Raw genomic sequence first — 21,010 nt, forward strand, 5'->3', positions numbered from 1 at the left:
AGAGGCACATAATAAAATGGCTTGTTTCAGACAGATGATGACCTCAGAGGGTGCACTGATACCAAGCATAACATAAATAAGAACAACTTTTTACTGTCAATTATGCAAATATGCTCATTATGCACAGTTTCCAGAATATTACCAGAAAACCTCCACTTCTTGTGAAGTTCATGGATCACATGCGTTTGTGTTTTTGATGTATGGTTACTTTCGGTAGATGCAGTGTAATTATGGAAGATGAGGCATGTCTCAAAGTACAGCTGCAGTAGCTGACACAATATGCAGTGTATACCGTAGAGTTAGAGTAAAAGGCTTTTGGTTTGGAGAAATTGTCAAAAGGCAGGCACATAATTGGCAACAGGAATTCAGGTCAACAGGTAAAGGTAGTACAAAACAACCAAGATGCTGAAACCGTCTGGGTACGAAGAGCTGAAAAAATATATTCCATATCTTGTCTGGTATACTTACTCATTTGGCTCTGCACATTTGGGCTATTGTTTTGGAAACAGAGTGAATCCCTTTCCTGCAAACTGCATTTTAAGTACTTTGGCGTGTGAGTTTGATGCAATAACATTTGTAAAACTCTCAGGAGCAATGCCACGGCTCGACAGATGAGGTTTAAACGCTTTCTGTTCAGAAACATATCTAACGCTGACAGTCAGCTGAACATAAAGTAACTGCAAGAATGCAGACAGGGTTGATGATGTAAAGGTCACAGAGCCGCTCGGCTTAAATGTTTGGTGCGAAGGTCTAAAATTACTGTAGCAGTAAAACAGTCACCACACAAGAGCTTGGCCACTAATTGTCAGCGATTACTAATACCTAATGCCAATAACTTGTTGTATTGTCACAGAAAGTTAACTGGATTTGCATATTGCATCAGAAATATAATGAATAATTAATAAATAGTTTCAGTTATAAGACATCTAAATATGTTGGAAACTTGAGTAGGTGGATTTGTTTATAATTAACTATGTTAAGCTTGCCTGGCTAATTAAATTCAATTATTATTATTGCTTTTTCTCTTTTCTCAAGTAGAGAATATGACAGACATTGGTCTACGCGGCCTGCTTTTAAGTTACACATTACTGAAAGTCCCGTACTGTCATATAAACCACCCATGTAAACAGAGAAAACGAGGAAGACAGAAACTCTTGGCTTGCTTTTCACACAGAGTGTCAAGAAATAATTGTGAGGGGGCAATATGTGCATAGGTGCAAGCGTACATTGTTGTATAGTGCTGCATACGCACGTGCACCGGCATATGTTGGCAGGTGCTCAGCCATGTCACTGGCGCCAGGCTGTGTATTCACTTTGAAGAGCTTTCTGCTGAGTAGTTTCGCATACAAAACAGCTCCGGACGACGGCGCCTTAGTAATTAAGGCCTAAAGCAACAGCAGCAAAGCCTCCCTCTTGTTTTACATTCGCTCGTTTTGCTTCAGACTCCCGCGGTTTTATCTTTAATGCATAATGTCGTCCCAAGGAAATCTGGAAAATCACTTTCTTTTCAAATAAAATGTGCCACGTCTGTTCTCCTGCATTTACGGATGCATTACAGTCTTTCCATGTGTGGATATGTGTGTGTTGAAAGAAAAGGATGTGAGAGCTGACCTGCCTAATGGATTTAGTGACCTGCGTGTTTTAGGAAGCTCAGGCACTCTAGCTCTTCCACCTTGCTCATCGGTCTCTTTTTCTCCCTTTCCTTTTTTTTACGCCTCTCTTGTCTCCCTCACAGTATTCACATGCCTTTCCACTTTTCTTTTCTTTTTTGTCCACCAGCAATTGCTCCAGACTTCTCCCAGAACTTGTTGAAGGCCCAAACTTTGGCCCGACAGGGTGGCGACGTTCTAATCGAATGCAAGCCCAGGATGTCTCCTCGAGGCATGATTTCATGGCGGAAGGGAAAGGAAGCCCTGAGAGAGAGCCACAGGTAACAGGTTTCTGTGTGTTGAGCTGTAAGTGTATTGAGTGGGGGATCACTGTTGTTTAGCTTTTCTGCTTTACTTGCAGAATGGTTTTTTATCGATGTATTCAATTTTTCCCTACTTGATATTCAAGTGACAAATAGCAAAGAGTAAAATCACAGTGTGACACAATGCAATTTGAATTGCATAGTGTGCTCTCTCCCTGCTTTCTGTGTTTCCTTCCTGAACTCTGTTGTAGTCTTCAGGCTGTGCTCAAAGCTGAGTTTCTGCACTGTTTACTTAAGGTAATTGGGCATTCCTAGACTGCGGCACTTGGATCGATGCACTGATCCATCAGCTCATTAGCTGCATGTAAGGCCTGGAGGGTCATTAGAGCACAAGTTAGACGATGAGCCAGACCACCAGCGAGACACGGAAGGAGTGAATCCCCAAAAGGATGGATCAATTGACGGCTGCTGGACATACATTCTTTTATGATAGTGTTGGTGACACAAGGGAAACCAGCTATACAACTTGTTTTATTAAAAGTCAGGTTAAGTACAGATCAATGTGATGCCGCTGTGTGCTGGAGAGCATAAGGCAAAAGGAAAAACAAATGTTAATCAGACAAGAAGGAAAAACAAGTCTTCCCCTTGAGACATAATACTGGCTAAGGTAGAAGTAGGAAGTAAAGTTAGTGACTGATGGAGATTTCTACTGTTTGCTCACACAATGCAGCAAATGGATGCATGCAGACATTCACTTTTCCTCAATAATGTGTTTTTTGGGGCAAATATTTTAGGTGTACTGCTTTAATCTGCCATTGTATGATAGTAAATCACTCGCTCTCTGTTTGACAACATCTGTATTTTGAACAGCAGTGCACCAGCAGTAGGTAAAGCTCGCCTGCTGGCAAATCCAGTGATGTAGCAGGGGTTCACATTTCTCTCTTGACATGGGATTAATTGTTCACCTGGCCCAGCAGCTTTTCCACATCTAACCTCTGGGATACCCACTGGCACTGCAGTGGGGGGTGCCGGAGGTTTTGTCATGTCTCGGCTCTCTGCTGCAAGAGTGTAGGTTTGGAAATCATGGGGTTCGATTTCTTCACTTCAGAGAAATATTTTATTTGCAGCAGCAAATGGTTGCAAATGGCTGATAAATATTGGGACCAGCTTGCAGATTTATCACCCTCTTAAGCATTGAAGGAAATTGCATCCATACTGCATTATCAATTGTACCTATAAAGGCCAGATTTGCCCTGTGGGATTTAACGTTAGAGCCTTGCCCTGAAGTGGGAAAGATGCATGCAAGACGTTAGGTTCTGACATTATTGCAACATCTCTTGCAAGCCTGTTCCCTTGTTCCTGGCTCATTAGCATTTACTTTGCTCCACATCGAAATGGGGGCTGTTACCAATGCTATTACAGCAGTGGCACAACACTAATCCATCCCACTGGCTCAACTAAAGTACCCATAATTCCTTCTAATCTTCCAGGGATAATGTTTTCAAGGATCTGGAGTAGGAGAAAACAAATCAACTAAGAACAAGGCGGGATCTGATTAATGAAATCATGCAGGGGTGATACCTACTCCAGCTCGCATTTCTAGTATTCACAGTATAACGAAATAATTTTATAACAGGGTTTCTGTGCACTTATGTGGAGAACTTTGAGGTCAACGATAAAGTGCTTACCTTAATTTAATTTCAGCGCTGACCACTGCCAGCTATTGCAAAACGGATATAGGAAATAGCTCTCAGGAATATTACCTTTAGATTGAACCACAGTGCTTAAGATCGTTATGCTAAACGGTAGTATATGTATCACTTTATCATGTAATGGGAATCAATTTATAATCCTAGTACTCAAAGAGCTTTCCAGCTGTGTTTCCAGAATGTGCTTCACTTGTGAGTGACACAAGTAGTACCCAAGTATACTGCAAGTTCGTAGTAATACGCTGAGTTAATTATGCAGCGCTTTTTAAGTTGGCTAAAGTAATGTTTTTCATTTACAGCCTCTTGATTTTTGTTGCACCATGGAGAGACAGTGCAGGCTTTTAGATCACAGCCAGAAGCTCACTTTAACACCAGCAAGAAAGGTTGAAGTAAAGTGTCTGTTTACTATATCACACTGCTCAAGCTTTTATGTGCCCCACAAATTTCCCCAGTGCCTTAATTGCTCCAGGGCAACCTTTTAAAGGAAGGGGAACCAAGCAAAAGCATTTCAGGCTGATAATTCTCCTTACATCTTTATCCCACACCTTTACTTTGTAGCTTTGGTGAAGACGAGGCCTGACATTGTCTGCTGCACTGTTTAATGGCAAGTGTTATCCGTGTGACATCTCATATCCATAACTCTTTGTTATAGCCCATTACAAAGGAAAGCCCTCAGTTCAGTTTGGAGAGTATACCCCCAGCTCCGTGGGGAATGGGCACCGCTGAAGGGGCTAATGTATTTTAACTCCTTCAGCCTTTGATGCGACACAGGTCATTTTAAAACATTTTAACGGATCCACGTAGCTTTAAAGGGACCTTTTAAAAATCAGCGTTTAAGCTCCCGTTTCATACCAGTTATTTCTGAAAACCTGGCCTCTAACCGTTGCTCCATAATGTGCAGTTCAGTTGATGATGTGGGAGCTTCTAGTGTGGGTTTGCAGGGCAAGACATTTATTGACAGGATAATTGATTTGTAAGGATACAAATATGGTCAGAAGATTGTTGAAAGGCAGTATCAAAAATTGTTGGGAGATAATTTAATCAAATTGTCATGACCTTTCCGACCGAAGAAATAAACCGAAGACAGATTTTCCACTGCGGTTCGGCTTTGTAAAAGAGATGACGCCGAAGGATTTTCTCCTTTGCATCCATCAAAAATGTCAATAACGCATTTTGCCTTCGAGCGCTGAGTGTTTGTTCAGCGTTGTAGTCTCTTCCTTTGACAAATTAGTTTTCAACGCAGAAATCCTGACACATGGCAATAATCATGTCTTCCGTTTTGTCAGTTAAACCATCTCATCCCAATCTAAGTGTAACATCTGTTTCACATTAGGAAATTTTAATTTGTGCTCATGAGGCTTAATGAGTTTGTAATAACTTTGACAACACCCGAACAAATTAGTTCAACCAGCAGTGGCTGTCTTGCACGACCGGGAAAGTTGAGTTTTTTTATTGTCTTTTTTTTTTTTTTTTTTACAGTTTGCTATTTTATTGAAGACTGCAGGGACTTTTTCTATATAGCTTCCCCTCTGGGATGATCAGGGCTGGTGGAGACAGTGTGGACATTTCAGCAAGTCACATTCAGAGTGACAACTGAGAGATGGCTTTTTGTAACAAGTAGTTTGTCATGCTTCTGTGCTTAATTTCCTTCTCTCTACAAAGTACAACAGATAATGAGCGACAATTATAAATAAATAATGTAAGTTTACGCCTTCATTATTTTCTGTGGAAATCAAGATAAGTGAAAAACAGCAGATATCCTGTTTCTCTAATCATGGCAAGCTAAGTGTCTTGAGTAAGCAAGGCATGTGATAAATTACATCTAATAATTAAAGGAAAATCAGAGATGGCAGTGGAAATGTGTTTTTTAAAACCCAGCAGAAAGGTTAGATGCTAACTGTAGGTGCTTTGCGACATATCAAACCAATCTCGTGTGAGTGATATATGATAATGCCATGATGAAATATGGGTTTTGAAATGAATGGTTGTGTTGCCCTGCATGCTGAACACATGAATAAATCCTTTTAGCTTTTAATCTGAGCATTTGTTCTCCAGCTTGTGGCCAATTTTTTCTTTTTTTTCCACCAAGGCAAAAGGGTGCATTTTTGGCATCGCATTAAATAGAATTAATCAAACCCTTTTATTTCATTATTTTGTACCTCAATCACTTGCGCGGCCGTACTTTTCTAAAGTGTTTGGTTGCGTAAGGCGTTAGTGGATCTCAACAAACAAGTTTCCCACTTACATGGTTTTTTTTCTCCCTCTTTTATCCTCCGTCCTTGACTACATTCAAACACGCCGTAATGTGGCAAGATGAATTTCGTTAAGCCTATTTTGTAACATGTTATTTGTGCCCACATTTTCAGTGCATATTCAAGGCCTTGCTGACACCGACATGCTTTTAAGACCTGTTTTCGAGTGTTTTTAGTGCTGCTGGAGTGAGCGGCAGCATTTTTGTGCTTTCCTTTTTTCCCCATTTCTCAGCTTTCCATGCTTGTTATATGCCAATAAGAGCAGAGAAAATATTTCTTGATTTCTTTGATTTCTGTTTACAGTTGGTTGGTTCATAGTCAAAAATTAAAAGCATCTACTACTACCAAAACAGCAAATAGCCACCCCACAATAACAGCGACAGGTCGTGCAGGCACTGTTAATGCTAGGTTCCTGCTTATGTAAAAGCACTGAAAGGCTAACAAATTAATCAGATAATGAACTTGATATTTTTATGCATTTCAAATATACAGCATGTAAAAATGTGTAATTAACTTTTGTTTTACCCTTTACAGAGTTATGGTGTTGGATAATGGAAGCCTGCGGATCTCCAATGTTAGTAAATCGGATGCTGGAATGTACACATGTGTAGCCAGAAACCAGTTTGGAGTAGCGAGTAGTGCTGGCAGCCTTTTGGTAAAAGGTAAAAAATTGTTCCCTATGTCTAAGCACACTAACAGTGTCTATGTCCCCCCCCCAACAAGTATTTCATTAATGAGTTTGTTAGCTTTTGTTTGTTGAATCTGTTTGTATTTGTATTTTCTTCAGTTTTTTCCATCTAGCCTTTGCACTAAAGTAAAACATTTACTTTATGGAAAAACCTCAAGCGAATAGACGTCTGCTTTAAAGCTGTGAGGCGCAGTGTTACTCTTTAGATGAGCACTGAGCATCACTGCAAAGCTGAGGACCAAACAGCAAGGCAGAATTCCTGGTGAACTGTATACAGTCCAATTAGTTGATTGACGGTGGCTGGAGGAATTGGAACATGAGGCCCCTTGAATTCTTGCACCATTATGTTTAATTCATACTTTTTTTTCAGAGTGGCACGTAGCCATGTTTAGTTTGTTGAAGATTCCTTTCCCTTTATTTCGGGCACTTTTGCCGAGCAAGGAATTTTCTGGGTCTTTCTAAAAAGCAGAGTCAACAACACTGCTCTATTAAAATGCCTTTTGGTGATTCCTCTTCACAAGTACTTTAAATTGCAAATTGCTTTGCAAAGAAGCCCAATTTTGCTGTCTTTTTTCACCCCACAGCCTCTTTACACATAGCAATGAATGCAGTATATATGTGTGTGTGTGTGTGTGTGTGTGTGTGTGTGTGTGTGTGTGTGTATGCATGTGTGTGCCTGTATGTGTTTTCTGTCTGTGAAAGAAATTTTATTCACAAAAAATGCAGATTTATGATATTAATCAGTAATTATTCTATAGTAATGCTTAATTAGTTAATTAATATATGTCCAGATAATTTGTTTTGTGTTTTGGTTTGGTCATTTTTAGGGGTTTTTTTTGACAACCAATGAAAATACATGAAATGGCAATTTTATAGATCCTCTGCTATATTTAAAATCTCGGTGTATTCAGTTATGGAAAGCAGAACATGCTCCAGTTCCTTACATTTGTTATTTCTGAAACATTCAATTAGTACAAAGTTGGAATCATTTTTATTTTTATAAAAAAAGAGTCTCTCCTTCTCTGCTTTACAGAGGTTCATGCTGAGCTTCAGTTCATTGTTTGGCTGTCAGTCAGTCCACTAATCACTCTGCATTACCTTCCCAGCACCAAGCAGCTGAAAAACACCGTTAGTTACCAGTTAAGGATCCAGTCCTGATGACTGAAAATGAATCCTGGACTTTATCATCTGCCCACAAATACAACTGCGCATTAATAAATCTTTGTGTGTAATTGCTGGATGGGTAAACAAGCAGCCTAATTAATTTGCCATATCAATATGAAAGGTGTTCCATCTGTGTGTGCTTTCTATCCTCCTGTCTCCTTAATTGCAGATAATTGGCTTTCACTTGGCTGCTCAGTGGTAAATCATTCCTAAGATTTTACCAGGAGCTGATGGCTGATGTTCCACTTCTGGGTTATTTTGACTCTATTGAGCCTCAGTCGTGCTGTTTAGGCTTCAGCACCTCATAATGTTGATATTCAGACAGATCTCTGTATTTCCTATGCTAATTCGAGCCGAGACGTTGAATTCATTTCTAAACTTATCAACCTTCCTCATGAGCGTTTGAGCATATACTGATTTTCGATACGTTTACACACTCTAGATTACCATGTGCAGAGCACACCGATGGAAACGAGGCGGCCGGTTTATGATTTTCCTTCCATTTGTAACAGGAAATAAACGTGACACGTCGGAAATCGGAAGCAGAAAGTTTTGCTTCACCTATTTTGCATCGAGAGCCAAGCTTTCCCAAGAATCACCTGGAATATACTTTCATGACCATTCGGTTCTCCTAAGGGGGTGAAGATAAACAAACAGCCTTGTTTTGACAGAGAGAATATAGACCTTTACTCCTCCTGACATGCTGCACTGGCTTGCCTGTCCATTAGATGCTTATGACATGAATGCATAATTCACATTCAGCCTGGTTTATGGTCCTCTCTACACCGCACTGAACCACACTCTGAACTGCACCACAATCCCTGCCGCTGAATGAGACGGCAAGCTGAGACGACCAAAGATTATGTTGATGCGCATCACACCGGGGATGAAATAGGATGGCTTTTTGTCTCACATAAACAGAGCTAAATTGCAGACTCAGAGCTGACCTGCCGTAATGGTGTTTGAGTTTTCTTTGCACTTGTTTATTTTACTTCTTCTCTGTTGGTTATTGATATTTAAGACCATGGTCCTGTTTTTGACACAGGGATCTAAATTATTTGAAGTATAAATACATCAAATAGGAAGGAGGTATAGGGAAACTAGCACGTATACATGGAATGGTAAACTGGTTCTCTGTGTTTACAGAGGCAACTGTGATTACCAGTCCAGCAGGTCATCTGGATGTGACTGTAGGTGAGAGCATTGTCCTGCCCTGTCAGGTATCGCACGACCCAACTCTTGACCTCAAGTTCACCTGGTTTTTCAACGAGCAGCTCATTCACTTTGGAAGCCACGGAGCTTACTTTGAAAAAGTTGGTGGGGTAAGTACAACTCCGGGTCTGAAGGGAGGTCCAGGCTGTGGCTGGAGGGTAGAAAATGATGGAAGCACGAGCTATCGGCTAGAGGCTGAACACGAACATCCCCTTTAGATCACAATCATAATGTGAGCTTCAGAAGCCACGCACACATATACACACAATTATCTGATTTGAGTTGTTTAAATGATGTTTGACGTTCATTACAGAAGCACTACAAAACAGATGAAGCACAGATTTCCTGCCTAGATGTTTTAAACTCTTCTGAGATGTAAAACAAGTACTTTTATGTCATCCCCCTCTTTTTATGTTTTCTTTTGACAGCAGTGACTTTGTAAAACTAAAATCAAAAGCATACCATCAGAGGGGGAGTTTAAAGAAAGGCCACTTGGGAAGCATTTCACTCTCTATATAAGAACAACATTCTCTACATACTAATTTTTTTTATTACAGATGAAAAGCTACAGATAATTGAACCTGGAAATATTTGGACATTGACACGGTTTGGGTCATTTTAGGTCTGTGGTGAAATAAAAAAGATTTAACTGAAGTGAGCACAGACTTTTAGCTTTTATTCAGAGATATCATTGAAATGTTTAGGTTCAAAATTAATTCAGTCTCCTGTTGCATCTTATTGTAAGCATGCGTCACACTGCTTCCACTGTGTTTCACATAGAATCATGTGTGTTTTGGAGTCTTCTCCATACTTTGTTCATCTGTTCATAAGATTACCTTAGACTTGAGAGAGCATCTTTGTAATGTTATGGGTTTACAGCAAGCCTTTTCAATTCTAGTACTACCTTTTACCTGGTGAACGGAATAATGAAGGAGTCGTTAACATTTCCAGCTTCTGAGTTGTACAAATGTGTTTGCTTCCTTGAAAAAAAGTTAGACGCATATTGAAGAATCTTTCCTCCAAATTCAATATGACTAATCTGAAATTTAAGACAAAAATCTTTACGTTTAGCCATATTCAGCTAGCTAAATTTAATTGTGGTGGTGTCCAAGTCTACGTATATCCACCTGACTGTGTATAGAGTAATGTGGGAACAGGGAAGTAGTTTGTGATCCGTTAAAAGTAACACATTTTTTAGCAACTGTATTCCAGCTTCAGCTTTCACATTTATAATGAATCATGCAGCCTTGATTGTTTTTTTGTGTGTTTTTCATTATTATAACAGAACAGGAGGACGCTATTTTGCTTGTTCTGCTTGTTAATAACACCTCCTACATTGACAAAAGCAGCAACCAAGAAACTCATAATGCATTGCTCAGCCATGTGTTACGTGTGATCATCATCTTTTAATAAGGAAAAGCAATTATAAGGCCCGGGCTTCTTGTTTTTCTATTTCGTTTTTTGCTTTTGTTTGTTTGTTTGTTTGTTTGTTTGTTTTTGGCATGATCATAAACGACAAGAAACTTTGCAGTTCAATATAGCAAACAAATCAGACTCTTGCATACACCGAACATGCTGACATGTTGTGAATAGGCGCGTTATTAACTTACCTCATGTGTTTTGCATAAATGCGACTTTGTGGATATGCTTTATTTATTTATTTATTTTTTTGCAAAGCTGTCTGCCTTTTAATATTCATTGAGTCCTCCGTGAACTCGAAGAGAGTGAAGCCTCCACATAGAATAAAAGCGAGTCGTGACCTTATCCGTAAAATAAAAGCTTTACAACTGTAGATACTTTAAGATCCAAGTGCTGTTCCACTAAATGTTTGAATTTCAGTATTTGATTTCTACTTTCTGATGCCCTCGCTGACATTTTTTCAGCAAAGCTCAGAGTGAACTGAAAAATGTCAAGTGCAAGTCGCTGAATGAGTTAACTGTAAAGTTTTATGTCACACTGTGAGTTTTGTTAAATTGCCAACATTTTACAGCTCAAAGAAAAGCTGTGCTACTTGGCGTCTTATAAAGGTAATCGCTTTAAATGAATGGATGTTACTGATAAATTGTGTCACTCATGGAAAAAAGAAAAAGAAATGTTAGCTAAAATGAAAAAAAAACAACAACATCAGACATCAGCCTGTTGTGGGGTTTGATACGGTTTTTATTAATATCTGTAGATTTCAACCTGCAGAACCTCTGAAACAGCTTTTATAAAATCAGTTCATGATTTCCCGATTCCCTTGTAAACCTCTCTGACTTTTAAGGTGCATATTATTCTCTCTATTGACACAAAGTTACGGCCAGACTGAATTTTTCTGATTTTGAATCAAACACGAATTGAAGTGCAGATATTCAGTTTTAATTCAAGGGGTTTATTAAAAGGTAAACATTTAATATGCAGTTTAGCGTTTCTGAGGATCAAAAGTAACTGGACCATTGATTGTTCCTTTGATTGATGACAAGCAGATAAAAGGTCTGCTGGCTCAAAATATTGTATTTGCACTTGGTCTTTCCAATATGAGGTCCAATTAGAAGGCAGTGCAAGTGAAGGGGGACTCAATGGGCTGAAACAAACAAACAAAAGTAAAAAAAAAAAAATAACCTAAATAAATTTAAAAGGAGTAAAAACTTTAAATGTGGCACATTCATGAAAATAATAAATGCACTGGGAAGAAAACATCTAAAAGTCTCTGCAAATAAATAATGACCCATATTTCCCAATGACTAAGCTGGTCACCTCAACACAATAGATCACGCAGAAAACAAAACTGAAGGCAGAGAAAACCACAAGCATTGGCTGTGGTAACAGTATTTTATGTATGTCACGCTGTGAAACAGCTTGCGAGTCAATTGTCCAGTCTCTGAAGGTCAGGGACAATTTATGAAAATGGTAGTAATTCAAAAACAAACAGTCAATACAATAGTTTCATTAAACGTCTTAGATTAAACTACACAGGCCTTAAGGACACTTTGAAGGTTTGATTTAAGAACCACTGTGGGGGTATATAGAGGTTAAAAAAAAGCAGAGTTATTGTCCAAATACTTATGGACCTAAATGGAAATGAATGCTCCTAGCTGCAGCTTTCACAGCCATTTCAGGCACAAAATAAGACCTCCTCCTGGTGTAGCTCTGAATATCTGAGCCTGTGCTTCCATTTCTGTTGCTGGAACAAATACTTTTTAAAAAAAATAATTATTAAATCAAATAGAAATGAAAACCTGCTGAGATATGATTAGTAATCAAACCTTGGACTACAAGCAAAACCACAAATCTTGCTTTGTATTTATCTTTTGTATCCATGACTACACTTTTTATGAGTTTTTCTAGCAGTCTCACTTGATATTGCAAGCAAGGTTATCTCACAATAACATTTTGCATACTGAGAGATCTGTGGCCTAATATATTCTTGCCTATGTTATTTTAATAATGGCGGCGAGTATCAAAGAGTGGATGACTTGGAGCAACTGAATTTTTATCTCTTTAAAATGTCCCTGATTATACATCAAAGTAGTTACCAAGTATCATCCTGTTTCACAGTTCCCTACTTTCACAGATAAGACATCAACTTAACATTAGCTCCAACTTTAAAGTTCAAAGCTAATAATGCATTTGGCATTGAGTGGTTGTCTGCAGAGTAAATGGAATCAGAGAGAATAAAAGGGACGAAGCTGAAAGAAGCTTTTTAATACCTCACAAAGACCTGTGCTCATAAATGATGAAATGATGAAAAGCAGCACTCAGTCATTTGGTGTGTCCCTGGACTCATGTTGTACCTTTTTCCGTCATAATGCAAGGAACTGCCAAAATAAATCACAACAAGCTCTTTTCCTTGATTTTGCAACTTTATAACACAAGATTCTGTCTTATTCCCTTTTTTGTTTTGTTTCTCCCCTGACATCTGGACCAGCAGCGATCAGATGGTGACATTATGATCCGGAATATTCAACTGAGGCATGCTGGGAAGTATACCTGTGCTGTTCAGACCAAGGTGGACAGTATTTCTATTGCCACTGATGTGGTTGTGAGAGGTAAGGGAAAAAAGCAGAAGATCAAACCCAGATATGTTTATTTAATAACGTTTTTCTTTCAGAATTTCCAAACCTGAACCAGGGCGTGCAATGCCCTTATCATTGTTATTGTCTAACATTTAAACAATGTGCGTATGGACTTATGTAGTAGTATTGTGTTAGATCCAAAGTACAAAGTCGTTGTATTTTCTTGTATTCTTGCATACTTCCCAGTAATGATTTTGTCTGAACTATTGAGAAAAGTGAACCTCTTTTGGTCGTGTTTGCAGCGAGTGTCTGGGGCTGCTCAGGCCAAAGCTAAAGCGTCACATTTAGATAAATGGAGCTCGTTCATCAGTTCTCCCTCTTACCGCTGCTGAGACAGACCAGCTCTGATTACGGTCGCAGCTTTGGGATAACACAGCTGGCTCTGTGACTGTGGCAGCAGCCGTGTATGTGCTTTGGTTATTATTTTGGCTGTGACACATTATGGTCTTTTTTTAATGGGGCCAACAGTGACAGTTTAGTAGTTAATTGTAGCAGCTGGACATATTCATATAGTGCCACCATAGACTGAACCACAGCAGCAGCCGAGGTCTGAAGAAAAACCGCATGCATCCACGGCTTCACCTGTCACAGCCAGGCGGAGCAGCTGCAGCTGTGCTCTTAACTGGGGCTATACTGTGGAAGATCGGCCTCTTAAAATGAGAAATGAGCACTACATGCGTCGCGTAAAGAGTCACATTATCTCCTTATTCCTTAGTATTTGCAGATGGTTTTCTTGTAGCTGGCAGTAAATTCTAAGTGGACTGGAAGAGCTCACCAAATGTTCCTGTGGAGCAGAAGGAAATATAAAATGTTCACTGACCTCCATTTTGGAGACACCAGAGAAAAGGAGAAGATAATAGCAATAGTTCACTTGAGTAGCAAACAGCTACACTCACATTAAAGTGAACACATGTATTACAGCTGATTCATGAGTCGACTCATTAGAGATTGAAACAAACTTTCCTTTTTATCGTCTGTGTTAACGTACCAAAAATGAAATAAAAGATTGCAAATAATTACTTCTTGTGTGTATAATTAAAGCATTTTTTCCTTTTTTTTCTCCCTTTTTCTATCCTATTTATTAAATTGTGCATGCTCTAATTTATCTCTGCAATCCCTGGCAGAGATTCTGGTGGCAGCGCAGCCACAAAAACATCTTGTTAAATGTAGAAAGTCTACATTTTCCAGAAAAAAAATCAATGTTCTGTTTTTATATTTTTGATACGCATTCATTATTGTGAGTGTTGATTTTGGACTCGGTGTAATTCAGTATTGCACTCGAGCTCCACAAACACTGTCTACTCAGTCTCTCATATCACCTATAATCTTGAGCTGCTATGTATCAATATATTTGAGTAACCTGTGACTTATTGTCTTTTTAGGTCCTCCAGGCCCCCCTGTGGACTGTCAGGTGACTAAGATGACAGAGACCACTGCCTCTCTGTCCTGGGGTCTTGGCACGGACAACCACAGCCCTATCCTAAGCTATACCATCCAGGCCAGAACGCCCTTCTCTCTCGGGTGGCAGGCTGTTACCACAGGTTTGCTTATTTAAATGTGTTTGTGTGGCCAGAAAGTTTAGTGAAAGGTTAAAAAATGAGCGATGGGGTAACTGGTAGCTGTCCTTTCCAAACTCCACACATAAAATGCAGAACTAAAACTTCACCCTCTTGGCTAATTATCAGTGGCATATACTGCAGGGCTTTGATGAAAGGTTACTTCTGTGATCTTTTTCAGTTCCTGAGCTGCTAGGAGGGAAGCAGCTGTCAGCCACTGTCACTGACTTGAGCTCCTGGGTGGACTACGAGTTCAGAGTCTTGGCAATCAACAGCATCGGAACAGGAGAGCCCAGCAAACCCTCCAAAAAGGCCCGCACCAAAGACACGCGTATGTATCAGAAGCTCCTTGCATTTTGGTTTCAGGATCATTCTCATCATGTACTAAATACTTAAAAAAAACCTTATTGTCCTATTTTATTTCAGTAAACTTTCTGCTTCTGCAAGATAAGCACGACAGAACTAATAAAATTACTGATGCCTGGAAGCTTTAGCACAACAGTATTGAAAAGGAAAAAGAACTCCACTTTAGCACACTAAACAGCAGGGCTGGACTGACACATCAACACATTTTTTGCCAAAGTTTAAACAATAAAGTAGTTCAACAAAAGTTGAACTTTTTGGAAGGTTTGAGTTCCGTTACATCTGGATCAAACTATAACAGAATTGCATTAAAAGAACATCATACCAGCAGTCAAACAAGGTGGTGGTAGTGTGATGGTCTGGGGCTGCTTTGCTGCTTTACCTGGACAACTTGCCGTAATTGATGGAAACATGAATTCTGCTCTCTAATAGAAAATCCTGAAGGAGAATGTCCAGACATCAGTTCATACCTTGAAGTTAAAGCTCACTTAGGTTACGTAGCAGGACAATGATCACAAACAAACTGACAAGTTCACCTCTGAATAGCTCAAAAAAAGAAGGCTTTGGAATGACGTGGTCAAAGTCTGCACTCGAATCAGATTGAGTTGCTTTGGCATGATCTCAAACAGGTGCAATGTCAAACTTGTGAAGTACTCTTATAAGTCTGTATTTAAGAAATTTGCAACTTTTTGAACACGTTCGATATCAAAACCTGTTTCCATGCTATGTTATTTCATGGTGAGAAACAGAATACTGGGTGTATGTGTTGGACATGACTATCTAACCCTGTTCGAATCTGTTAGTTCCCAGGTTAACTCCAGCAAGGGTGAGTGGTGGTGGTGGAGGACGTTCAGAGCTGGTCATCACTTGGGAGGTAAGCATGTATTTAAATGCATTTAGGAAAATGTTATTTGGAGTTTGTTGCTGTTGTCGTTGTTAACATCTGAATGTAAAGTAAAGGTCAAAGTAAGAGTGAGGTTGCAGAGGGCAGTCAGACATCAGCTAAAACAAAAGAATTAAAAACAACAATGTTTTCATTTTTGTTATTTCCCTAATTTACATGCGCTGGTTTTATCTCAGCTCATTGTAAGTCTCTACTGCTGTTTTGCTCCCCTCCATTGCCCTTCGCTTGACTTTTTGCTCAAAAACTTTCTAGCTTGTAAACAGAATAGAAAAGAGAGTGAGGTGTGGCCTGTGGTGTGACATCCTGTGGTCTTGAATTTTGCTTATTGTGCCTTTAACCAGACAGGATGATCATTTCGTGCAAAGTCTTGCATGTACAGTAATGCCCTCAGCTTCTTTTAGGTTTTAATATCTTCGGGATCATTCATGCATTTCTCTCTTGAGTCATTGCTCTGAGTCATCTTGTACCTTCTTAGCCTGTTCCCGAGGAGATGCAGAGCGGCCCGGGCTTTGGATATGTGGTGGCTTTCCGCCCACTCGGGGCGCAGGGCTGGATGCAGGCTGCTGTCACGTCCCCAGATGCTTCTAGATATGTCTTCAAGAATGAGAGCATCCCTCCCTTCTCCCCTTATCAAGTCAAAGTTGGGGTTTACAACAACAAGGGAGAAGGCCCTTTCAGTCCTGTGACCACTATCTACTCAGCAGAGGAAGGTGTGCACTCCTAAAGCACAAACACTGTGTCAGTGATCAGAAGCACAAATAATACATTTTCTGACAGACTTTAGTCTCTTTGTCACATTTTAATATAATATAATTTGAATACAATTCCAAGGATGTTATTGCTTAAAATAAACACTGTACTTCAAAACACTGGTTTCTGGTCCTAAACATAGACTGTATATAAAAGATGGAATGATCTTTCTAGTCCAAAACACTGTTGAAGCAAGTTTCCTGTTTGCATAAAGAAGTTTAAAGTAAAATAACCTCAGTTAACACTTTCCTAATAAATCTATGGCCTCATTCATTAGATTCAAGCCTTTATGAATACAGGTTCATGCTAATGTAGTAAATCATGGCTCCATTAGAGGAGAAATACAATAAAGCAAGGAATGATTTAGGGCATGACTACTTGACTGTCCGATATGTATCTGGAAGCTCTGCTCTTTATCTGTAATATCTGTTTTAAAAAAAAAAAACATGATAGAGATGGCCGAACTCCAACGTTAAGCTAACAGGGCTGATCAAATCACACTCTCACAGTCCCTGATCCTGAGTCCTGAGACGGCTGGTAATTTACCTTCATGCATCTTTAGCCTAATTGCACATTTTGTCATGAATATTTAATGTAACAGGACACTACACCAACTATTGAGATTTGAGCATCATTACTGGTCTTTAACATCATTTCGGCTGATAGACCATTACCTCCAACAGCCATCCCTAGTCTTAGTTGGTGTGTAACTTTGGCACCTACACCCATACACATACACAAACACCAGAATAAGGTCATTTTATCTATAAAAGGCGGCCAGAAATAACTGAAATGTAATTATGTTTTCGCACCCAAAGTTTGTCAGTCACACAGTTAAAGAAGAAAAATCCTTTCCTCTGTGCTTTTCTTTTCTCTCTTCTCCTTCCCATCAACCCAACAACCGGTCGTGGCAGATGGCTGCCCCTCCCTGAGCCTGGTTGCGCTGGAGGTCTCATTCTGCTAAAACAGAGTTCTTCCTCCCAAGCGTCGCCAAGTGATTGCTCATAGGGGATAATCAGATCATTGGTTTTCTCTTTCTATTATTATAGGATGTTTACCTTACAGTATAAATCGACTGCAGATGGCCGGAACCGGACCTACATAAATGAAATGGAGATGTAGGACAATAAATAAAGGAGGAAATGCTAATGATGTTTACATGAGAGCATTTCCCATATTATTACATTAACGTTGGTATTATGGTCTGTTAAAACCACAGGGTAAATTTATCGCTTCTGTATATTCATTAAGCCACACAGTGTCTATAGGCTTAATAAATCCATGTCTTCCTCTCTTTCCCCGGTGCCCCTGGTGTCTGTGTTTCAGAGCCCAGCAGAGCTCCAGGGAGGCTCAGGGCTCGGAGCGTATCAGCGTCCGAGGTAGAGGTCACCTGGAAGCCACTGCCCTGGAGCAACAACCGCAGACGCATCCTAGGCTATGAGGTCAAACCCACACAAGCCCACACAATAGGTCTCGTACAAACATGTTGGACAGCACCAGCAACACGAATAGCTAGTGGCAATGTATCTGTTTTTGATTTTTGCAGAATAGCGTTGTGACCTTTTTGCATTAGTGTTTATATTATTCATTTATGAAGTAAACTGCAGTATATGAGGGCCCTCTGGCTTTCATGCCCACAGAGAATATTGAGTAACAAAATAGATGCAAGCGTAATCCGTGTATTCTATGTGTGTGTGTTTAGTTGCAGTACTGGAGTGAGAAGCAAAAGCAAGAGGCAGCTACGGTGATCAGGACAGCAGGGAATAAAACTTCAGTACTCATCAGGGATCTGGAAGGCAGCAGTACCTATTACGTGTGTCTGCGGGCTTACAACAGCGCTGGAGTGGGCCCACAGAGCAACATAGTCAATGTCACAACCAAGAAACCGCGTAAGGACTAAGATACTGAAGGCGAATGACAGTCTTCTTTTGTGTATTGTTTTTCTTGTTTTTGTTTTCTTCTTCCTTTTCTTTTGGCTGTAGCTGCATGGTCCATTCAGTGTATTGGATTTCACCAGTAACTGAAGAAGGAACCATTCACTGCAAAACAATGTGGCGCTTTCATTTGTGTCGCTGTTTTTTCACCGAATTGTGTTTTATGTTGTCGAGACTTGAAATGCGTTAAAGGCTTTTCTCTCACATAAAAAAAAAAACATTGTTCCAAACATCTAAATATTTTTGGTGGGTTTTACGGTTTTCTTCTCGCGCACATGGATACGCTGCTTCGTGTCCTGGCATCTCACTGATGCAAAGAGCGTGAAAGTAACAGACGTCAAAGCAGGTGTCGGCGTAAGTTTCTGCCACACCGTGTTATTTATGTTATTATGTTATGACATCTATACTTGAGTCCCTGTTTGCCGTTTGCAGCAGTGCATCTCATGTCATGTGAATGCAAACGTTTGAGAAAGAAGCAAGAAAATCTGAAGTTGTGGATAATGGTTTAAAGCGTTAATTGTCAGACATACGTCTTTAATTTTATGCTCACATGCGCAAATAATATAAATCGCCGTATTCTCGTTATAACATGATACAAATCTTTCATGGCTTTTTGTTACTTTCCCATTAACTTAAAAAAATAGGATTGTTCTCACTGCTCACTCCTAACAGTGGGATGATAAACTGATAATGAGAAATCTCCTTCATGCTGAGTTGGTTCGTGACTGTTTATCGACTTGACAGCCTCTTTTTTTCTTCTCCCTCTTCCCCTTACTCTGCTCCCTGTGTCCTCACTCAGCGCCCAGTCAAGCCCCAGTTAAAATTATGTGGAACACTTCCAACTCCAAGGTCATCCTGAAATGGGACCAAGTGCACGCCCTGGAGAATGAGTCAGAAGTCACAGGATATAAGGTAAAGTTTTACACTTCCACGGTAGACTGCCTCAACAAGAATCAATTCAAAGCTGACAAGTAAAGGGTTTTATAGATAGTAACATAACAGAGAATGATAGACTGTTACTTGGTCCATTTGCTCCATAAGAGCACGCTGTTATTTATGAACACACTAGTTGTGCTGATGAACTTCTCAGAGTGTTATTAATAAATGGGAGCCTCATTTTATCCCCTGCATTGGTGTAATATTCTGCAGCATTTCAGTTTAACCTCGGAAGTCCTACACAAATTGCCTCCTCGCCTTAAACCAGCGGTCCTGTGATAACCCAAACACCCACAGCACCCATTATTTTTAGCCACATAGTTTAAACTGTACGACTGTTCTGAGCGAGTCATCTCAGGAAAAGCATGTACGAAGTAAAATCTTATTGGCGTTCATCTTCCCATATTGTGACATTTAACTTGCCACTGCAGCATCAAGTGCACAATAGATATTATAATAACTGCTTCAGGGTTTTTATCTTCATCTGTCTTTCCAAGTGTCACTTGGCTTGTAAATGTAAATAAATAGGAGCACGAATTTGCAGCCTCCTACGCTAAACAGGCGGAAAGTGTGAAGACTTGGTCTTAGTCGCATTATTCCCGTTACAAGTCAAGTGAAACTGGAGAGCTTAGCGTGCGTTAAAATGGGCAGATGCATCCAAACCGCAGCTGAAAAGTCAGGACTGAAGATTTCCGGCAGTTCTGCCTTATCTCTACTGAGCCCTCTCCTCCAGTGACCCGGCACAGTCATGTGCAGATATCTAAAGCAAGAGTCTCGTTCTTGTTAACTTTCAGATACTGCTCACTCCAACTCGCCGAGCTGCAGCTCACACTTAGATTTTCCTGTCAGCGCGCTAGGAAGGAAAAATAAAACACTCATATGTCACATTGTGAGTGCCTTCATGCCACGCCACACTCTGTTATCATCGTTCGCACTCTGTTTCCTTCAGGTGATGTACAGCCAGGACAAACACAGTCGTCCCAACGTGGTGGAGACCAACAACACCTCTTTGGAGTTGTCGCTGCCGGTCAACCAAGGCTATGTAATCCAAATTAAACCTTTCAGTGAGGGAGGTGAAGGGATCAGCAGCCGCCAGATTACCATCCCCAAGATAGCAGGTAGGACAGTCCTGAAACATTTCTTTCTCTCTTTTTGTGAGAATGAATATATTCAAGCTGGGGTTGAGACATACAGAAAAAGGCCCTTGCATATACCTGTGCACGCTCAGGAAAGAATTATATCCACTTTAGCTTTTTGGCACCCTTTTCTGAGTGGAAGTAATTTAGGTCCTCTAGTTTCGCTGCAGAGAAACACTGTGACAGCACTTCTTTTGATCAAGCCGTGCGAGTCTAACAATGCACATACTGCAAGCCTGGCACTTGTACAAACACACCCTGCAGCTGCATTAAATAGATAAATTGTTATCCGAGAAACTCTTTTAGGAAGCTTTTTTTTTCAAAATTAATTGATGTAATATTAGTCTTCAAATAAGTAATTTCCTCTTTCACATTACCTCTAAAATAGTCTCTTATCCGCAGACCGGGAGACATACTATCAACAACATAATGGTCTCCA

General features: G+C 40.0%; 1 protein-coding gene across 2 annotated transcripts in view; it reads left to right on the forward strand.

Annotated features, from left to right (window-relative positions):
* The window catches only part of cntn3a.1 (contactin 3a, tandem duplicate 1), a 79,572-nt gene that overhangs the window by 55,632 nt on the left and 2,930 nt on the right, over positions 1-21,010 (forward strand). Inside the window, exons 11-22 of one of the 2 annotated variants that reach the window (XM_040047292.1) lie at positions 1,780-1,930; positions 6,408-6,535; positions 8,872-9,047; positions 12,845-12,965; positions 14,375-14,533; positions 14,730-14,879; positions 15,715-15,785; positions 16,291-16,525; positions 17,892-18,007; positions 18,268-18,454; positions 19,299-19,411; positions 20,385-20,553. In XM_040047292.1, the coding sequence (XP_039903226.1) occupies positions 1,780-1,930; positions 6,408-6,535; positions 8,872-9,047; positions 12,845-12,965; positions 14,375-14,533; positions 14,730-14,879; positions 15,715-15,785; positions 16,291-16,525; positions 17,892-18,007; positions 18,268-18,454; positions 19,299-19,411; positions 20,385-20,553 (1,776 nt within the window). The remainder of the gene's footprint in view (positions 1-1,779; positions 1,931-6,407; positions 6,536-8,871; positions 9,048-12,844; positions 12,966-14,374; positions 14,534-14,729; positions 14,880-15,714; positions 15,786-16,290; positions 16,526-17,891; positions 18,008-18,267; positions 18,455-19,298; positions 19,412-20,384; positions 20,554-21,010) is intronic. The other variant, XM_040047293.1, reaches the window with a different exon arrangement.

This window comes from Simochromis diagramma, unplaced genomic scaffold, assembly GCF_900408965.1.
Source record: "Simochromis diagramma unplaced genomic scaffold, fSimDia1.1 OVJJ01000387.1, whole genome shotgun sequence".
Classification (NCBI taxonomy): Eukaryota; Metazoa; Chordata; class Actinopteri; order Cichliformes; family Cichlidae; genus Simochromis; species Simochromis diagramma.